General features: G+C 48.8%; 1 protein-coding gene across 13 annotated transcripts in view; it reads right to left on the bottom strand.

The window, feature by feature from the left end:
• The window catches only part of TRAK1 (trafficking kinesin protein 1), a 162,355-nt gene that overhangs the window by 4,051 nt on the left and 137,988 nt on the right, over positions 1-20,316 (bottom strand). For 8 of the 13 annotated variants that reach the window (XM_038570543.1, XM_038570537.1, XM_038570548.1 and 5 more), the window contains 4 exons: positions 19,777-20,013; positions 18,269-18,585; positions 11,430-11,777; positions 1,717-1,819 (listed from right to left, as the gene is read on the bottom strand). In XM_038570543.1, the coding sequence (XP_038426471.1) occupies positions 1,717-1,819; positions 11,430-11,777; positions 18,269-18,585; positions 19,777-20,013 (1,005 nt within the window). Of the gene's footprint in view, positions 1-1,716; positions 1,820-8,958; positions 11,778-18,268; positions 18,586-19,776; positions 20,014-20,316 lie in introns of those variants that run through there. The other 5 variants (XM_038570538.1, XM_038570545.1, XM_038570540.1 and 2 more) reach the window with 3 other exon arrangements.

Here is a 20,316-nt window from a genome sequence, read left to right as displayed (position 1 = left end):
CTGCTGTGGGAGGGATGTTCCCAAGCAAGTGAGCTAAGGCATCATTTGGCTCCACACCCAGGTGACCTTGTGGCTGGCTGGTCAGCCCAGGGGGAGAAACCCAGAACAGGCCCATCTCACACAAGCTCAGGGGTGGGGATGCTGGAGGGTCAGGAGCACTCAGAGAGACACAAGATTAGCAGACACAGCAAATTCCTAAGGTTAAAAAGTGGATTCTTCAACAGGCACAGGTGGGATTCTACAAAACCAGTCTACAAGCAATAGAGGGCAAAAACACACTGGACTTCAAGTCTTGTTTGCAGGGCCCTTCTTGGGGAGATCTCTGATTTTGTTTCAAGTGTCATTCTTTCACAGTCAGGCAAAAAGCCTTCTCTTGCTACTGACTGCCAGGCCTTTTCGGTCCCTGACAAGAGATGGGGACAGATGTGCATTCAGAGTCCTCTGGCTTCCAGTGGAAGAGCACCCAGGACCAGCCTCTCCCAAGAGACACCCTACTGCACGGTAAGAACATTGAACTCTTCCAACATAGAGCCACGGGGTGGGGGCGGGGGCGGGTTCTCCGGTGGCAGGAAGGGAGACAGAGAAGACCAGCCCAAACTTAGAATCCCCTTCTGCTGAGGACTTCCGTTAGGCCTTATTAGTGCTGGCACTCGGCTCCACTGAGCATTTAGAGGGGTTAGGGGTATCCACTGTCAAGGCCCACATTAGCCAGGCACAACCACAGAGACACATCCACGCCTAAGTCCTGGGTTAGTGGCGGCCACACGTGCACACATAGCTCCCTTCCAGGGGGCCCTGCCAGGGCAGGCACCACTGGCGGTGTGCTCACCCCCTGCCTTGCCCGAGGGCTCACTCTCTGCCCTACATCTCCTCTCAGCTCAACAGGGTATAGGGCCGCTTCGTCGTCCTCCTCACATGACCTGCGGAGAATTATTCATAGTTTAAGGTGTTCCCTGGGGCATCTGCTCCCTTGGAGCTGGCCTCCTTGCCTCCCTCCCTTTCTGCTTTACCTTCCATTCACCCAAGCATGTTGCTCAACTGCACAGCCAATGGCTGAGGGGGCTGCTTTGCCATGGGGAGGGAGACAGTTTTCCCTTTCACTGGGAGCCATGGAAGGCCTGCGCTCAAGCCAGACCGACCACCCTCATGCCACACAAGTCCTCCTGCCAGGTGGTGTCAACCTCCAGCACTTCTGGAAGGCACCAAAGGGAAGTGGACTGTGCAGGGCACAGGGCTCAGTCTTCAAGTGTTATCATGTCAGCCATTCTCATGTGGCCGTGGGGCATGGTTCCTGGGGTCTATTCCAGAGGCACAAGGGATTCCACAGGGCTCAGTAACTCTATTCTGGGAAGGAACATCATGCTCTACTGACAAACTTGAGGGCAAAATGCCAACAAACTTGGCCTTACGACCTGGGGTAGCGTCAGCTTCACCTGGAGAAGAAGGCACCTGAGAATCTTCTGTGGCCAATGGAAAGGGCAACTCTAAATACATCCAGCTCTCTCTCTCTGTGGTGGATCTCAATCAACAGAGGCCTCAATTCGAGAGTAAAGATGGGACCCCCAGCCAGGTGACAGCAAGTGCTACGAGACGCCTGAGCTGGCCAGAGTTGGTTTAGAATGAGCCTCTTTCCTTGACTTTTCTTGATCGTAAGTCCTGCAGGAAGTACCCCAACCTCATTCCATCCTTACCCACCCCAGGGCTGGAGTCCCTTACCTTGGCGTGACCCGCGTGAGCTCGTCTGAAGGATGCAGGATGCGGCATGTGGTGAAGGTGAAGGTGGAGTTGGTCTGTGACATGCACTTCCCAGGGTGGTGTGCTAAATGGGGAGGGGGAGGAACAGAACATATTCCTTGCATCCAAGTAAACCCATGAGAAGAGTCAAATTCCAGCATGGCTCTTGACAGATGTAAGAAGTGATGAGCTACCTTGTTAATGGATCTGGGCCAGGAAGGTGTAAGGCAAACGTTCTGGATCGAAGGTGGCCTTTCAAAAATAACCACACTTTTGAGCACTGCTGTGCAGTGCATTGAATTCCAGCTTCCGACCCAATCCAGACAGGGTTCCCCATCAGCGTGCTTTGGCCAGTAGTGGATCCAGTTTGAGGAGCTAATGAGCCCTTGGGGATAATTGGATTTCCCTCCTAGGGGTCAGAATCGGCTTCTTTCTTGTGGTGCTTCACACTTCTTTGCATTGGCAAACAGGTGCCGAGTTCTGCCAAGGAGACAGGAGAGGCACCGGGTGGGGAGGGGCCTTGCTGCCTGGAAACAGGGCAAGGCCCACATGGCTCCCTTTCCAGATTACACGAAAAGGGGCTTGGGGAAGCTGGTTCCACTACTGTCTATCTGTGGAGGGCAGGGGGGCGGGAAGATGGGGCTTCAGCTGCCTCAGCAACAGAGGGGTAAGACTCTCAGAGCCTGGGACTGTCTTCAGCTCCAGGATCAGGTGTGGTCTGATGCACTCGAACCTGTGCAGTCCCTGTCTCCCAGGCCACTTTCTTGCCATCTCCAAGATGTCTGACTTCTCACAAAAATAAGACAGCAACAAGCTGTACTCAGTTTATTTCCTTTTAAAGCTCTAAAGAGCTGTTGTTAAGGCAGCTGAAGACTATGATTTGGTGCAGAGTGAATCACAGAAGCGTTAGGACCATGCATCAGAAAGCTGGCGAATGGCAGAGTAATGAGTGATAGAGTCTATGGGAGACATCATGATTGTAGAGGTCACCCTCATTCATAACTCAAATGCAAAAAAAAAAAAAAAAAAAGAAGAAGAAGAAAAAAAGGGGGGGGGGAACGGGGGGAAGATGCTGCTCTGAATAACATGCACAGTGAGGTACTGGGACAACCCCCCACCCTGCCCGTCCCACCACCCCTGCAGCAGCTCAGCCCCCAGAGACCTCTTGGGGGAAACACATTTGGTTCTCAGATGCCATGAGCACTCTGAAGATTCAGAAGGCTGGGAACTAGAATCTTCTGGCTCGTTAAGGCAAGTTTTCTTTCGGATTTGACAAAAAGGAAAACAAAACAGAAGTGATTGGTGCCCCAAACCTACAGATCCACACACAGCTGACTGTGTCTTTAAAAAAACAAAAACAAAAAGCCCCAGAAACCAAATGCAACAAAATATGCTGGAGACAGGTAGGTTGAAGGCAGGCAGGACAAAGCCAGAGCACAAAAATGGTGGCAGTGACTAGAAGACCAATGTAAGACTGCTTTGCCCCAATTATGATGGTCCAACCCGTGTCTCTGGGCCCAGGCAGGTGCCTGTGGCCCCTGGCGTGGCAGCCAGCACCCAAGCCACCAGAGCAAACTCTCAAGCACAGGGAGCGCCAGGCAGAGCAGGAATGGGGGGGAAAAAACCACACATGAAAACAGCCTTTATGAATCTTTGCATCTCAACCAATAAATGTGATGGCTTAGGAAACTGAGTAACTGGAAAACTGCTGCAAACAAAATGAAAATGGAATAAGCTATGAAGAAAAGGCAACCGAACAATCACGATTCTCTGACTGCAATCAGGTCTAGAAACAAAAGCAACAAAAAGCCTGAGAGAAGCATCCCAAATAACAAGCAGGAGGGATTATTTGGGGGAGATAAAGGGAAGAAAAATGCAGTAAAGAGAGGTAACTAAGACAAAACAGTGGAAGAGAGAACCTTAAAAAAATAAATAAATCAAAAGCAAGGCTGGATTTAAAATTAGAAGTGTGTCCCCATTTAAACACATGGCCAGAATATCAAATCAAAAGGTCACACAAAGGTCCACTCCTCCTCCACCCCATCACATATTGGATCTTCAATTGCAACAGGTAGAGCGAGATGGACACTTTAGAGACACGGTGGCATCAGCAGAAGCGAAACCCATCTGACGAGAATGGGTTTAGGGGACAGGAAAAGGCTGCTAAAATTCAGAAGTCATCATTCCCCAGAAGCAATGGAGAAGAAGATCAACAGGAATCAAAAGTGCCAAGCCAGAGGTTCGGCCCCTCCCCAATACCACTGGGATGCCTGGCCCTCCAGCTCTCCGCGCGTCACCACTGCCCGCCGGGCTGCTGCAGCACTTCCCTTCCTTGGGACACAACACAGAGACAGTGAGTCGCCTGAGGCCCCTTGTACTTGCCTCGGAGCAGCTAGCAGGCTGGTTCCTAAAGCCCTGCCTGCAGGAGTGAGCAGTTTCTCAAAGGGTGCATTCTCCTCCGCAGGGACAGGAGGCTGGGGTGGATTAGTTCCCTGTCCCGACAGCGACAGCGACAGCGCAAGGATGCCCTGCCTCAGGCGCTGTGCGTCCACCTCCTGCTGCCCCCTGGGAGGGACAGTTTCTTGGATCCACTGCTCCAGCTTCCTACTTCAGACCTTTTCCTTAGTCTGGAATGTGGGGGGGGAGGGCAGGGGGGCTCTCAGTGTTGCGAGGAGAGAGCATTACACGGGTTAGAGTATTCACACTGAAAAGGGCTCCATCAAGCATCCTCTAATCCTTCATTATTTTTATTTTATAACCTCTTCCACCAGGTTCTGACACCTATACAAGATCCTAATCTATCAAAGAGAACCTATAAACTTAGTTAATCCTCAATCATTCAAGATCGTCTGTGTTGGTGAACCACATACAGGTGGCTAGCCTGCAAAATTTTTTTTCCTGGAAACAGGCTGTGTGTGCAGGCACACCCTTTGGCTAGCTGCTGGTGGCGGCATACGAGTGCTTTCTAAGGGTGAGGGTCACCCTGCTCCCTTGCTCTCCGATCTGATCCTGTGGGCCTTCTGCCTGGAATAGGTGCACTTGGTAAATTGTTCTGGTTGGCTGTGCTCCTCTGGGTGCAGGGGGGGAGGGTGGGGGCACAGGGTGCCCAAGACTGACTGCAAACTGGGTACTTGAGATCCTAAAGCTGCAACCAGTGACGGTGGGTGCCCTGACAGGGCACACAGTATCCAGTGAGCTGGGGCTTCCTCCCTGGGTGGGTCCTGGGTCTACACTATGGGGTATCTGCAAGCATGCTATGCGGGTCTAGGTCATGGCTGCTCAGTGGAATGTTCGGGCCTCCAGGGAACATGGCCAGGAAAGCCCACTGCTCTCCCCAGGGCCCCTTGCTCTAATTATGAGGAGGGAAAAGGAGCACAGACAAGGCTGGGATGCTCTGGTGGGGACCCAAAGCATCACCTAGACTCTGCCAGTCTCCCATCCACATGATGGGATTTGTAGATACCAACTCATGCATTTTAGTCCATTCAAACCACCTTTCCTTTTCCTACCCACAGGGAAGGCAGACTGGTACTGTGCTGGGAGGAGTAACTTACCCCTCTGAAGGCCATCACGGCACCCAGCCCTTAAAAGAGCCCTCACATGAGCCCACATAGATGCCAAAATGTATACCTGCATCTAGAGGTTTCTAAGGGAAGTTGCAAAATACACACCTGTACGACGATGCTTTCAAGGGGATTTCTGAGGATGGAGAAACCTAGCATGCCACACACCCAACTTATTTCTTTTTTTTTTTTTTTTTTTTTTTGCTAACACAAATAATTTCTTAAAAATAAAAATTACAAATGCATCTCCAAATCTTGAAAAAAGAGTACTGTCTTTGGGATGCACTGAATGCTTCCCATGTTCTCTTCACCCTCCTCATGCCAAGTGGCCAAATCTGTGTAAAATGAACCAAATGCCCCTGACAAATTTCCTTTTCTTAACTTCAACACCTAGTGTGAAGCTGCTGTCACATGATTTGGATATGCTTTGCAATTTAGCAACCCCCCCCCCACACACACACACACTCACTCTCTCCCCCCTCTGCCCCCTACAGTCCAGTGGCTGCCACCACATCAACAGGGGTGCCCACAGGCCCACCTTTTTCTCTGCAAGCAAAACAGAACCCACTGGCCATCTAGTTTATGGGTGTGGCTTGAACTAAGAGCATCTATACCTTTTTTGGTGCTTTTTGTTTTGACCTTTTTACTAGTTTCTAATGCCTTTGTTACTTTTTTGTTCAAAGAGTAATCACGTTGTGTGTTTGTGGGGGATGGGGAGGACAAGGGGGGTCTTTGCCTGTCAGATACTTGTCCATTATAAAAAGGCAAAAGCAATGCTTTTGAATTCTTCCTTAAAGACTAAAATGTCAGAACACAGAAAAATCCTTTAAAAGACTTTTTCTGTCACTTTAAAAAAAATGATTTATTTATTCATGAGAGACACTCAGAGAGAGGCAGAGACAGGCTGAGAGAGAAGCAGGCTCCCCACATGGAGCTCAATGTGAGAATCCCAGGATCCCAGGATCATGGCCTTAGCCAAAGGCAAATGCTCAACCACTGGGCCACCCAGGTGTCCCTCTGTCACTTCTTTATATTACTCTGCCCATGAATTTTTCTGGGGAAAAAAAAAGTTCCGTGACGAGTGCATATGGGCAAAGCTCCACAGAGCCTTTGTGTGCCTACGGCTTCACCATTAATATCAATACTGTGTCTGGGCTTCACGCTGCTCTAACAAGTGTTTTCCTCTGGGGGATGAGGAATCAAGAACAGTTTCTGATAAAGTAGCATAATTTTCTCCCTTTAAAAAAAAATAAGGGTGCCTGGGTGACTCAGTCAGTTAAACACCTGCCTTTGGCTCAGGTCATGATCTCGGGGTCCTAGGATCGAGAGCCTGTCTGGCTCCCTGCCCAGTGGGAGTCTGCTTCTCCCTCTCCTTTGGCCCCTTCTGCCCCAGCTCATGCTCTAACCCTCTCTCTTGCTTGCGCTCAATCTCCCCGCCAAATAAATAAAATCTTAAAAAAAAAAAAAAAAAAAGATAAAAGTGTTTTTAAGCCAAACAGTGTTACAGTGTGGTATTTTTTTAACCTTTAGTTCCAGGCTTAACATGGACTTGCTAACTCTCTTTCTCTGCCTTTTGAACATTTCTTCAACATAGCCCTCATCTGGTCCTACAGCTTGACAGGGACCTCCGAGCCCCTGATGCAGACACAGACCTGCAGGCACTGGGAGGTTTCTATCATAGAGATTTTTGAAACACATAACATCTTTTTCTGGTTTCTGTACAACTTATTTTTGGTTCTTGCAAATTAAAATAATTAAGTCAATTTTTCCCACTGTGCCAAGCTGTCTACTCCCTGTTTCATCTAAGTAGTATGTAATTTAACAGATGAACAATCTAACAGCATCGTGCAGAGAAGGACAGAAATTCCCACAAGTGGCCACTAAAATATCTTCTGGAGAAAAAGGGATTCTTTAAGAATGTGGTTGAAATGTAAAAGGGGCAAAATGCAAAAGATCCTTTGGATGCCAACAAAGCCGAACTCCTACCTATACCCTGATCTCTTGTCCCTCCTTCTGTGGCAGATGCCCACCGGTGGGAGAGCTGGCCTGGCTAAGCTAAGACCCATTCGTGCTAAGTGCCTTCCACACCAGTTCAGGAGTGTGCTTCCCCACCCGCCTCTAGGCAGTACCACTGGAGAGCTCACTCACTGGTCAACACCCACTCCAGGGCTCCCTCCTACACAGACAAGAGTCAGCCACCTGTGCACACTCCTCAGCAGTCCATGCAGGTGCTCCTAGAGGAGCTTAGGGTCCTCCTATGGGTTTTCAGAGGTGAGGATGCCATCAAAAAAGCATTCCAGGAGAGCAGGCTCATTCAGGAAAGTGTAAGCAGGGTGGACTCCAATTGTTGGTTTGGGAGGAGTGAATGACCTCTCTTCATTCATTTTTCTACTTCCAGGTTGCAGCTCTCCTGTTTTGCTCTGGTTTTATAGGTATCCTGATGCAAGGGCACAGGGGCTTCCCTTAGCACTGCCGAACACAGGTGGGTATGAGCAGACCTTCTGCCCTGTCCACAAGGACCAAACTCTTATAACCGCTCCAGAACAAAGGCTGGGTTGGAAAGTCTTCCCACCAGAGTGGGAATGTATTGTCAGCTCTCTCTGCGGAGACAAAAGGGAACCTTCCAGGGTGCCTGGGTGGCTCAGCAGTTGAGCATCTGCCTTCAGCTCAGATCATGATCCCAGGGTCCTGGGATCAAGTCCTGCATTAGGCTCCTCACAGGGAGCCTGCTTCTTCTCTCTCTGCCTGTCTCTGCCTCTCTCTGTGTCTCTCATGAATAAATAACATCTTAAAAAAAAAAAAAAGGAACCTTCCTACACCTGAGGATCTGTGAATCGAAGGGAATTTTCCTTTCCTTCCAGACCTGTCAGGCCCCCATGTCCAATCTCCCTCAGGACCCACCTGGGACCTGGGACAGAAAGGATAGCACTGGGCTATGGGGCTCTGCTCAAACCTGCTCCTGGCCTGCATAGGCACTGAGGTAATATGCAGCTGGCCCAACTGCCCCTCTGGCTCCTTTCCCCTATATGCTCTTCCTTCTCTGGCCTTGCTCAGCAGCCACCACTGAAGAGAACCTGGACCTAAGCATCAAGTAAGGAAGCTTCAAAGGAGCTAATTCCTGGCCTTTGCCTGGGGTGCTGGGGGAGTAGGGGGAGGGGAATGGGTCCACATGCTGTAGCTTCAGGGGATTTTTCAAGGACTGTTTGACCAAATGTGATTTTTGCTTTCAGCACTCACCTTTGCACCTCAGCCCCAATGATGACATTGCAGGGCCACTGCCAGACGGGCACCGTGACTGGTATGAACCTGCTTCAGGTCCCCCCACCCGAGTGGCCTTCATGTGTATGAGTATGAAAATAAACTGACCTTCACTTTCTTCTATGTTGCTCTAATCCTATTTCTTACTCCCCTTTAAGGATCGATCACATGGCATCCCAAAAAATTCAGCTAAACTGTCCAACCAACCATCTCCCAACTTAACTGCATGACTTTAAAACTCTGATATCTTAATCCTATCCTGCATGCTGATTCTTTCCTACACATAAATACTTAAAATGCAGAACATGGACAGTACAATAACTCATTCTGATACACTGCATGCACTTTCTATATGAGTTAATACATAAAACATCACTGAAAAAGTAAAACTATAATCTAAAAATTGTTTTAAACAATCCATTTTAATCATCTAAATTATTTACAAATATAAAAACAAGGAATCATGCTTTTTAAGACAGGGGATTATAAAAATCAGCAAAGAGTGATACAATACATTAAAATATATTAATAAATTTTTTTCAGTACCCAGAACTCTTTCACCATGAGCTAACAGGTGCTAGATAACAGGTCTCCCCAGTTTCCTTCCAAAGTATCAGTTGTAAGAAAAAAAGGCTACACCTCTGCCTTCAGAGTTTGTCCCTACTCAGTATTTCCAGGTGGTAGCTCCCAGAACTGTGCTGTCTGGCAACAGAAAAGCCTAAGCATCAAGGGTGAACCAAGGCAGGGACCAGACTAGCCTGAGTATAAATCTCAAGACAGACAATGCCCCAGTCCTTCTTGCTGAAGCTCATCTATTTACCTGTGGCTTCACGACTGTGTATATAATGCCACGTGGAGCCTCTGGGGTGATTTACTTTGAGTGACATGTTTCTTACCTTCTAGTCATCAAAAGGGTCCTATTACTCCCAATAGGGCAAAAAGAGCCAAATCACTGTTGGCACTGATCCCCTCAGCACTGAGCTTTTAACAAGTCTGACCTAGAAGACAAGCCCAAAAGAACTCTGGTCTAAATGATCAGGCCTTGCCTGAGTTACTTTCAGCAATCTATAGAACTCTTTTTGATTGCATACTTCCCACGTGGGATCCCTCTAAGTTTCAACTCTCTAGATTTGTATGCCTCTCCTCAAAGTTGCCGGGATGAGTTTGCTGCAGGTTTGAGGAAGGAGGAAAGAAGCAATAAACACATCTTTGTTTATGGTAAGGAAAGTGGTCAGGACTTCTGTCATTCTGGTCCCTTCTCTCCCTCTGACCTCTGAGAGAAGTTCTTAGCTAACTTCATGGTAAATTTTATTCCTTCTGTACAACTTCTTGAAGACACACCTCATAGTGCTTCTTTAAAGTTCTAGCCTTTATCTTCTGGTCCACCTGCAGGACTGCAGGGAGGGGTCATCACACCTGACATGATTCCTACCCTTTCGGCCACCAAACTCAGCAGACACTGGGTTTCCTGGACCACTGTCTGCCTTCCTGAAGGACAATGGTGCTGAGAACAAGGGGAAGTAACAATACCATGGCTGGTCTCCCTCTTTTCAGTGCAAATATATTAAATAAGAAACATTTTCATTCCATTGCAAGCTTACTCTGGCAACTTAATTGCTAAAGACTAAATAAATAAACCATAAACTTATGGGCTAAATCAATTCTTTTTACTTGGTGATATCTCTAAAGTTTATGTCAAAGGAAACAGAAACATTGGATTCAAATTAAGTCCCTTGGCACAGGCACCTGGACCTAGCCTGGGAAGTGCCATCATGCACCTCGGCTCTCTTGCCCTGTACTTCATGGGAGCACTGTGACCTCCATGGATGAAAGTTCTGAATCACAAAGATACAGGTCCTCTCAAATCTAGTAACTCTGGGATGCCCTCAGGATGACGACCATTGGGTGAATTCATCTTTTTCAGAGTCTCTGCCCTGATCTCACAAGAGAGCCTCCTCATCTTCTTAGCACTGTAGTGTGTGGGGCGGGGGGGGCAGGCAGGAAGTCTGGGGCAAATAGTAATGACATGACCCCTGTGGTCCCCAGGTCCCTGAGCCCAAAGCATTTCACCCCAATGATGCCTAGAGTATAATTCTGCAAACTCGTGGTCATATCTTTAATGGGGCAGCAGGGGTGGGTAACCAGCTGGAGCTCTTCTCCAGATTTATCTGGGGTCCTGTCTCTGGAAAACCTTACTGACATTCCCCTCGGGTTTGTTGGGTCAAAGAGCTTTGCTAAAACACTTTTGAAAAATCCACTTTGAACACATGTATAAGCTGGAAAGAAGTTCCTTCATTGAAGTTAGAAACGTGAAAAGGCTGATCTATCCCCGTGTTGTCTGGAAATCCTGAACACTTTCCAGCCTTCCTCCTATTTCGATGCTCCTCATAGGTAACAGATTCTCTCACTCACCATCTGAGTGATCCAGTGCTCCTGATTTCCCCTTAAAATGCCCAACCCTACTCAGCTCAGTTTGGAAATCACTGCGGGACTCAGGAATCTGCCCCCCACCCCAGACTCGGGGAGACACCCGCAGCAGGAACAGAGGAGCTGATGTACGAGGCAGGCTGGGAGGCAACAATCCACTTCTGTTTAGCAGCCTTTCCTGCTCCCCCATCAGGAGACCCACTGGGCCATCACCTCCAAGACAGGCAGAGAGCTACACCCATTCGCTACAAAAAGGAGGCACTGGATTCTTCATTAAAAAAAACAAAACTGCATGATGGGAAAACTTTCATCATCACCCACACAGACGAGCGGAAGCTACAGACAGAGAGCCACTACGGATGGTACTCGGAACAGAGGTGAGAATGGCCCAGAACTTGGCCTCTGGTAAAGGTGCCAGGTTTACAGGACCTATTGCGGTGCCCTCACCAGACCCCTCCTCCTCCTCCTCCTCCTTCTCGGCCGCTGGCGGCTCTTGCATCTCCTCGGGGAAAGCCTGAGGCCGGCGTGGGTAACTTCTGCTGCCTGAGACAGTCACGCGTGCTCGGGACCCCTCACCTGAGGTCTCTGGGTGCTGAACTGGCGTGGAGGTAGCTAGGCCCGGGAGGGAAATGTGGTCACCTGTGTCGTCTTCTTCAAAGTCGTTAAGGCAGTACACTTCGTCCAGGTCAACGTCCAGTGTCCGGAAGCCTTTGGTGACCACACCAGGCCGGGGGTCCAGGATGCCCCCGAGGTGGGGCTGAGCCAGCTGCTGCCAGTGGTGAAGGGTGGCGGAGCCTTGCAGGAGAAAGGGCAGGTGGGGGGCAGGTGGGGGATACGGGGGACAGGGAGAAGAGAGGGTTAGGATGGAAGTCTAAGCCGATGGCTGTCACCACCCTTGGAGTGTGGAAGCTGACCCCTGGCAGGCCCTGAGCCCGATGGGTGAACTCTGGTGGGGACACTGGTGGAGTGGCCCCGGCCCTGGCTACTGTGCCCCTGAGTCATCACAGGGGCTGATGACTCACCACGCCTGGGAGGGGCACTAAGTCAAGGAATCAAAAACTCATCTTTTCACAAAGTAAAACTCATGCCATATGGTGTGGCAAATTTGGTGACAAACTTTTTTAGCCTAGTGATGTCAATCCCCAGATCCAACACCCCATCAATCATAGGAACAGAGAGGAAAAATGAGCAAGACAAGTTCAAAACAGGGTGCCTACGTCCTGATTCTGTGCCAAGTGCCTGCTGCTGGGGCCAGGCGAGACGCCAGCAGAGGTGGAGCAAGACAATATTGCACGGACCCTGGGACACACAAGAGAAAAGTAAAAGGAAACTGGAGTAGCACACAGGGGTAAGCCATAGGCATGACCTTCGCCTCCTTTACTTATTAGGGTTTCGGCCTTCTGCCAGCATCCCAAACCCTGCAGGTTTGGGAGAGGGCATGATGCTACCCGGGTGTGATTGGCGAGCACATGAAGTCCACACAGATCTCCTCAGTGACACCAGACCCCGAGACTCAGATGACATTCACGCAAGGTCTGTAATAACACCGGAGAGGTGTCCCTGAGGACCTCACGGCTATCATGGACACTCACAAAGAGAGGCGTTCCAGGAATGAGTACGCTTAGCAAACCTGGGTTGAGAAGCAGAGGTACTAAGGAGCGTCCAGAGCCTTCAGTATGTTGCATGTCCTGGGATTCTGTACAATCCATTTGCCAGAGCAACTCTTCTTCCCTTTGGGACATTTCTTATACCTCACATAGCCCATGAGCCTAGGTGTCTATCCCCGTTCTACAGGTGAATTACTTAGCCACACAGATGAACACTCTACGTTCATGAGTGAGACTCTGAGAGCGGTTCTCAGGTGTGGGAAAGAAGGAGCCTTCCGCACAAATGCCTCCCAGTTACCACTGGTTTATGAAGTCTGTCCTCTGTAGGGCAGACAAGAACCTCTCCAGGGCATGTCAGAAAGGGGGGGCCAGGGGAGCCAGGGATGCCAGGAGCTGGCAGCTCAGGTGTCAACAGAAAAGGGAAGGGAATGGTGGCAGGCGTTGGGATCAGGGACATGAACTAGATGCAGAGAACCCCCTCAATGGGCGCTGTGGATGCTCTGGTGTGCCCAGTGAGCGTGCTATCCTCAAAATACTGTCAGGAAGGAACTTTCTGGGAAGCAACCTCAGCCAACGAGTCTTGAAAGGATTTTGGAAGTGGGCAATCTCACATTCACTTTATAGAGAAATGTTGTACACACCGCCAACACATGTTTAGGGAAGTCTCAACATACCCACTTGGAGGTCTGTCCCAGATTTAAGTGTGCACAAGTACAACGGCAACCTACTTAGCCTGAATCTATTGCATATAAGTAGAAAAATATTCTAAATACAAAAGAAACGAGATAATAAGAGGGTAACTATGACAAAAGAGCATCACAAGCCTGTTCTCTCACTAGATGCTAAGATACATCTGGAGCAATAATTCTCATCTAGGGATGGTTTTGCCCCAAACAGGACATGTGATAAACAGATGGAGACTTTTTGGGTTGTCACAACTGTGGGGAAACAGGGAGTGCTAATGGCATTGAATGGGTGGGGCCAGGGATCAACAACTCCCAGCACCCAATGAGGGGACTGAGGTTCACTGAACTTAATTTTCCAAAGTCCCTGAGTCATGGTGGCAGAGCCAGGGTTCCGTGCCCAAGGCCAGGTTCTTTTCGTAAGCTCACATGGCCTGCTGCCCAAAGTCTACAGGTCTGTCAACAAGCAAGGACATCAGTGCTCCAGCTGGGAACCCACACTAAGTGAGAAGCATCAATGGTGGGCAGCGAAAGTTGTAGGTGGCTGTCCAAGGCCTACCAGAACACACATGACACTGCTGCTGCTGGAGTTTCTCAACCCACCTCTGGAGACCCCCATTCGTGATACATAATGAGCCCCCTGTTTGTGTGTCCGCTGGACACACAGCCACATTCCTGGCTAAAATACTAAGACTACAGTCTTAACAAGGCACTGTGACATCCAGCTCAGGACTCACATGCTCTTATGAGGAGGATGACAAATCTCCAGGTACGGTGTGGCCACGTCACCTCTACTTTTGAAAGGGGAGGAGAGGGAAAGTTGACAGATGCTGGAAAGTCAAGTGCTGAAGGCGTTCACCCTTCTGAAGGGGGCTGAGGTGTTTACAGTACACTGGGATAGAACTCAGGGAGGCTGGAGGTCCAAGGCTGGAAAGCAGGCCCGTGGGCCTTGGTCCTCCATCTGTTTAGCAAACTGCCCGTATCTCTCCCCCCACCCCAGGCATGGCCTCGAGAGAGAAACAAGGATACAGAGGGTTTGCTGTTTGGAATTCAAGATGCTGCAGAAGTTCGTGGGGTTATTTGCCTTCCCTGAATATGCAGAGCCCAAAGGAATTTCATGAGATTACAATGGAAAGATTATGCTGAGAGATACATTGGAATTGTATTTTTACCACCCCCCTGGCCAGCCCCATCCCACCTCAGGCATCCCTTACTCGGGTAGAAAACAGCCAACCTTTACTGAGCACTTGCTAGGTGCTGGGCACCCCTCTTAAGAGGCCTACATTTATTAACTCAATCATCATGATAACCCTGTTGTCCTCATTTTACAGATGAGGTGAGTGAACACAGGGAGGTCATGTAACTTGCCAGAGGTTGCACAGCTGGCAGGTGGCTAACTGGGATTCAGATCCCTGCTGGCTCCAGTGTTCATCTTCCTAATCATATACACTGTCTCTGCGCCTGCAGTGAGGAGGTCTTCCCTGTGTGTGTCTCAGACACCAGGTCAATAACACATCTGACTGGCTTTTTCAATCCTCATACAGGTGTCTTCCATCCTGCAAAAGTGAGCATCGGCGAAAGCCGCTACAACCCCATTATTTGAGTTACATCAGGCTGTGGGGCTCACAGACCATTTCCATTCCCAACTGGTTCTAAGGCCCCAGGAGGGTTTCCTGAGTCCAGGACCCAGGCAAAAGGGCTCACACCTCACTCCCTTCCCCTGCCACTGCCTGGAACGTCATAGGAATCCTACTGATCTCCTGGCTGCCTGAGGTTCCGCCTTTAATACAAGATGGAGCACAGATTAAAATTTAAATATGAACACCATCCTCTTCAGAGCTTTAGCTGCCTCTTTCCTATCCTCCTCTCCCTGGCCTGGCTTCCTTTATTTGTCAAGCACAAAGCAGAAGAATCACTGTACTATTAGCCACCTCCCATTACCACCCCCTCGCTCCCTCCCTCCCACCCTGGCGAGGAGGCAGCTGGGGTCAGGGAAAGAGAGGAGCCTCCATGTTCCTAGTTGGCACCAAGATAAAGCTCTGTGAAACAAGGGCATGGACAGCAGAGAAAACAATTATGGTCACCATGCCTTTCCCTGTTTGCTTTCCTTCCATAGGCCACTGTTCTAAAAGTTGTTGTATCATCAAAAGGAGAAAACCAAATTCATGTATGTCAGAGGAGTACCGGGGTTAAAGTTTAGAACTACCCTGCTGGACAAATGTCTAGCTTAACTGAGAAGTGTATGTTTTCCTCTAATTACATATTAACTTGTTTATTGGAAAATAACCATCTTGATTTTAATTAATCACAAAGAAAGAGCAAAATATAGGGGGAAAATACTGTCTGACTCATCTTTTTCATGCTGCTCTCTCTCCTCTAGTCTGAAAAGGTTTGTTTTCTTCGCTTGCTTAAAAACCCTAAGGTAAGATGAAGAGACAAGAGTGCTAACCTTCTTAAACACCTAGCCCAGCTATTTTGGCTGACACCAATAAGCAGATAGCAAGATGAATTAAATAGGTAAGGGAGACACAGATGGAAGACCCAGATTGGCTATCTACTGTGATCCCAGCCAACATTCTCCAGGGACCTCACCTCAGGTACATTTACCTGAGCCATTGAAGACCAAGGGAATCCTATCAGTTTCTGAATGGGCCAGTGGAAAAGGATGATGTAAGAACATGGCCCCAGCACAATGCTGGTTTGGGTTCTCAACACTGGTAAGGCCATCCTTCAGACCTGAGCTGCTGAAACAGGGGCAAGTGTGGGGAACCTAAGCTTTAATTAGTACTCATTAGGCGCTAGGCATAATCACATTTACTCCTCACCACAATTTTGTGTGGCAGATATAAGCCCTATTTCACAAATAAGTTACCCTTTTGAGCCTTCTTTCCCTTATCTACTGCCATAGTTAGAGCTACATTGAACCCCATGTCAGGCAGACTTCTGTGTCAGCAGTCCATCTTGTCAAATTAAACAAAGTAATCAAAATATAATTGTGGAGGTAAGGAAGAAAAAATACGCATTGTATTTTAAATAGCTGAGAAGTCAGAGAACTACAGAATGAAGGAGAGGGATCTCTATCATGAGATGTATTACAGTCCATAGTGATATGACATGACTTCTTAATAATGGTGGTGATTTAGCTTCCTGATGAGCAGGGTACTACAGATGAAACTGACCTAGCATATCTAATGGGATTTCCTCTTATTCCATTAACACAAAAAATACTGCTAAGTCACAAGATTAAGAGAAAAAAAAAAGATGAATTGGTTGAAATAAATTTTTAAAAATCTCTTCCTGCAATATGCTTGGAAAATAAATCCAAAGACATATTATTGGATGATCTAACAAAACACAAAGTCAAATACAGAAATCAGACGAAATAGAGATGATAAATTCCAATGAGCTTTAAGAGACAAAGGAGAAAAAAGAAAAGAAAGGCAGAAAGTAAAATTGCAGAAATGGAAGATTTTATTGAACGAAAAACAGACATAATTATGGATCAGGAAACAATCACCAAGCTCACAACTGAATAAACAATTAAAAAAAAGAAAGAGCCATTCCTTTTCTGAAATCTAATAAGGGCCTAAATTATACAATCAAAAAATAATCATGAAGAAAGAACATCAGTCCACCCTCTTCCTTCTTCTGGAGACTACGGAACCCAGCAAATCTTGGGTCTTTAACAAGCATACCCTCATTTTACATCGCACATTCACAACAAGGATAATACTGCCCCCTATGAGGGTCGAAAACAGGTTCTTATGGGGTGAAAAAAATAAAAAAAAATCCCACTCTTTTTAGGCAGAGAGCAAAGATACAGCACATCAATACTATATTTGTGGTATTAAATTGCAGGGGGAGTAGCTAAGAATATATGTGTAAGCCTAACACGGGAAATGCAGCCTTACAGAAATTCCAATTTGGCTTTGCATCAGAAATGTAACAGAATCCTAATACAGGAGCACCTGGGTGGCTCAGTGGTTGAGCATCTGCCTTTGGCTCAGGTTGTAATCCTGGGGTCCTGGGATTGAGTCCCATATCGGGCTCCCCAGAGGGAGCCTGCTTCTCCCTCTGCCTATGTCTCTACCTCTCTGTGTCTTTCATAAATAAATTTAAAAAAAAAAATCCTTAAAATACCTTCTAAAACTCACATGGGTTTCCAAACTAAAGGAGTCAAAAATGAGAAATACAAACACTTGGTGGCTCTTAACAGGGTAAGTGGGTAAGTAAAGGGAAGACATTTTATAATGCCTGGAAGAAAAAGAAAAGAAAAAAAGTGAATTCTTCCAGGAGTTTAATCATCTGGGGTGTCCCTGGTACTACCAAAAAGTAGACTACCCCTGGGAAAGGCAAGTTTAAGGAGGTACAGAACTCACTGGCCTCCATGGCCATCCCTGCTCCAGACTGTGGAAGCCTCACTCAGAACGCATGGCACTGGAAGAAAGGCACGCCCTCTTGACTTGAAGATGGAAGCAAAACCCATCAGCCCACAGACTGCAGATCACTCTCCCGCGGTCCCTGAATAAACAACTTCCAGCCTTTGCTCTGCACTCCTCCCTGACACCAACGTTTCTGAGAGGTGACAGCAATGATTTTCTGCACTTCTCAGACCCCAGGCACGACCTAATTAACTTTTTAATATGTTATCAGTGCCTCTTCCTCTCAAAATGCTTTCCTTCTAAGGTCCTAAATGCAAAAGAAAGAGGACTAGGAAACTCTTGGGAACATGCTCATTCCTTTTCTTTGGCCTGGTGGGCTGAGGTCACTCCCTGCCCGCCTGCACGCTCCCACGCTCCCCCCCTTTCCCCGCCCCCACAGGGGATGGAGGCCCAAGCTGGGCACCGTCAGAGGAACTCAAACCAGCATCGCGGGAGGCTATCTCTGAAGAAAAAGGAGTAGGCATTACAGAGGCTGCCCCCTTGCTGGTGGTGGATCAGGGCCCACAGGCGGTCGCCGAGGAGGGTGGAGAGGGGCTGAGGCCCCCGGTGATCACCTTCCAGCGGCTTCACGATCTGGAGTTTCTCGGGCAGGTAGGAGCGGCTGCTGAAGGACATGCCCGAGAAGCCGGTGAACTCGGAGAAGCGCGAGTGGGTGCCGAGGGACATGATGCTCTCCGTGGGCGTAAGCGAGCCGCTGAGCAGCTCGCCCTTCTCCGCCAGCTCCCTGAGCTTCCGCTCCTGCTCCTCCTCGAAGAACCTGCGCTCCGAGAGGTAGTTCTCCCGGCGGAGGGACAGCCGCCGCAGGGCCGTCTCCAGGTCATGGGAGCCCGGGGTGCCCGGCGTGCCCGGCTTCTTGCTCCGCTCGTCGCTCCTGCAAGGAGGGAGATGGGGCTGAGCGCGGCGCCCCAGCAGCAGGCACATGCAAGGTACACAGTCCGAGGAAGGCCTCGCTGCTAGGTGGCCAGGGGTGGACACGTCTGGGGGCCGCAGGACTGTTGCCAGGGAAGCCAACAGGGCAAGCCGCTGAAATTTAGGCAAAAATGGGCAAGGCCATGCCTGCCTGGAAGAACTAGTTCTCGCTGTTGGGTGTTTTGCTGGGAACTAGGAGAGCACTAAGGTGTAATGAAAATTTGCACCCACAATGCAAAAAAATTCCGTTCTCAGGAGCATGTTCCTTGTGAGCCCTGAGGATGGATACCTGGTTGGCACAGTGGTTGAGCATCTCCCTTTGGCTTAGGTCACAATCCCCGGGTACTGGGATCGAGTCTAGCATAGGGCTCTCTGCATGGAACCTGCTTCTCTCTCTGCCTATGTCTCTGCCTCTCTGTGTGTCTCTCATGAATAAATAAATTAAAAAAAAAAAAAAAAAAAAGACGGCGGCTTGTCGGCTTCTTCAGGCTACAGTCCTAGTCACCAGAGAGGATACTGGTTCGACAGGCATTTCTCTTTCCTCTGGAATTAAAAGAGCTATTCTGATCAAGCAGCTTCCCCTCTGACCCAACTGGTCAGAGCACCGATTTCACTGTCACAGAAGAAGGGTGTACAACACAGCTGCCTATGTGTGTGTGCGTTTGTGGGGGGATGTGTCTGCAGGGCTTCAGGACAAAGAGGGACTGCCCACTGCCCACTCCAGGGGCAGGAGGTGTGTCTGGCACCTGCAGGGAGCCTACCTTTAAGCAAGCTAGATTCTGGTCACAGGACAGAGCCTGAGTCCTCCTCAGCCTTTCAAACACCCAAGCTACAAAGCGGTCCCTGAAACAAACATCCATTCTGTAGCCCAACAGTGAGGATTAACAGAAAAAATACTCATGTATCCTCCCCTTCAACATTTGATGGAAAAGCAGACTTCCTGTTGTACATCCTTCCACTGGTGAAAATATGCCCTTGATTCTGATCAAGGGCTGGCAACTCAGAGGGCTGGCAAAACAGATTAAGAGAACTGAAAGGTCTATGCTTTTCAGGCAATTCTGTATCAGCCTCCCTCTTCTGATAGCTGAACCCATATCTGATCCACACCACCTGTCTCCAAAACACAAAGAGTAAAAACTCCCAGTTGGCTCACCCCAGGTCGGCTGCCTCTGCTTCCAGGATGATGCTGTTGGTCTTGTTGTCCAGGACGATGTTGCCAACGTCACTGCCATAGAAGCTGGACCGGGGGGTGCTGACGCAGCTGGACAGGAGGGAGTTCACGGCTGAGGACTGGTTGGAGCCAGGGATGTTCATGGGGGACGGGGTCAGAGACCTCTGCTTGACGACTTGGTTGATGTTTCTCACAGTCTCAAAGACTCGCTTTTGGTGACTGGTGGGGGGAAAAGGGGGTATGCACAATATCCATGAATAAACAAATGCAGGAATGACTGTGGAGTTCAATCCTCCAAAAACTACCATCAGAGGAGCCAAAAGGCAGCTGACCCACGCTGAGCCCCCAAGCAACCTGCCACCCTGTGCCTTCCACATGTTTTTTAAGACTGTTGGCTGGAAGGCAAGAGACTCAATGCCCACTGAATTCAGAGCTCTAATTTGTGGTTGTGTCCTAAAGGTGATGCTAGCAAGATGATCAATGCTTTTCGCTCCCTTAGGCTTGACCCACAAATAAAAATAC

Source organism: Canis lupus, chromosome 23 (genome assembly GCF_011100685.1).
Source record: "Canis lupus familiaris isolate Mischka breed German Shepherd chromosome 23, alternate assembly UU_Cfam_GSD_1.0, whole genome shotgun sequence".
NCBI classification, from domain to species: domain Eukaryota; kingdom Metazoa; phylum Chordata; class Mammalia; order Carnivora; family Canidae; genus Canis; species Canis lupus.
This window is presented reverse-complemented; position numbering and strand designations above follow the sequence as displayed.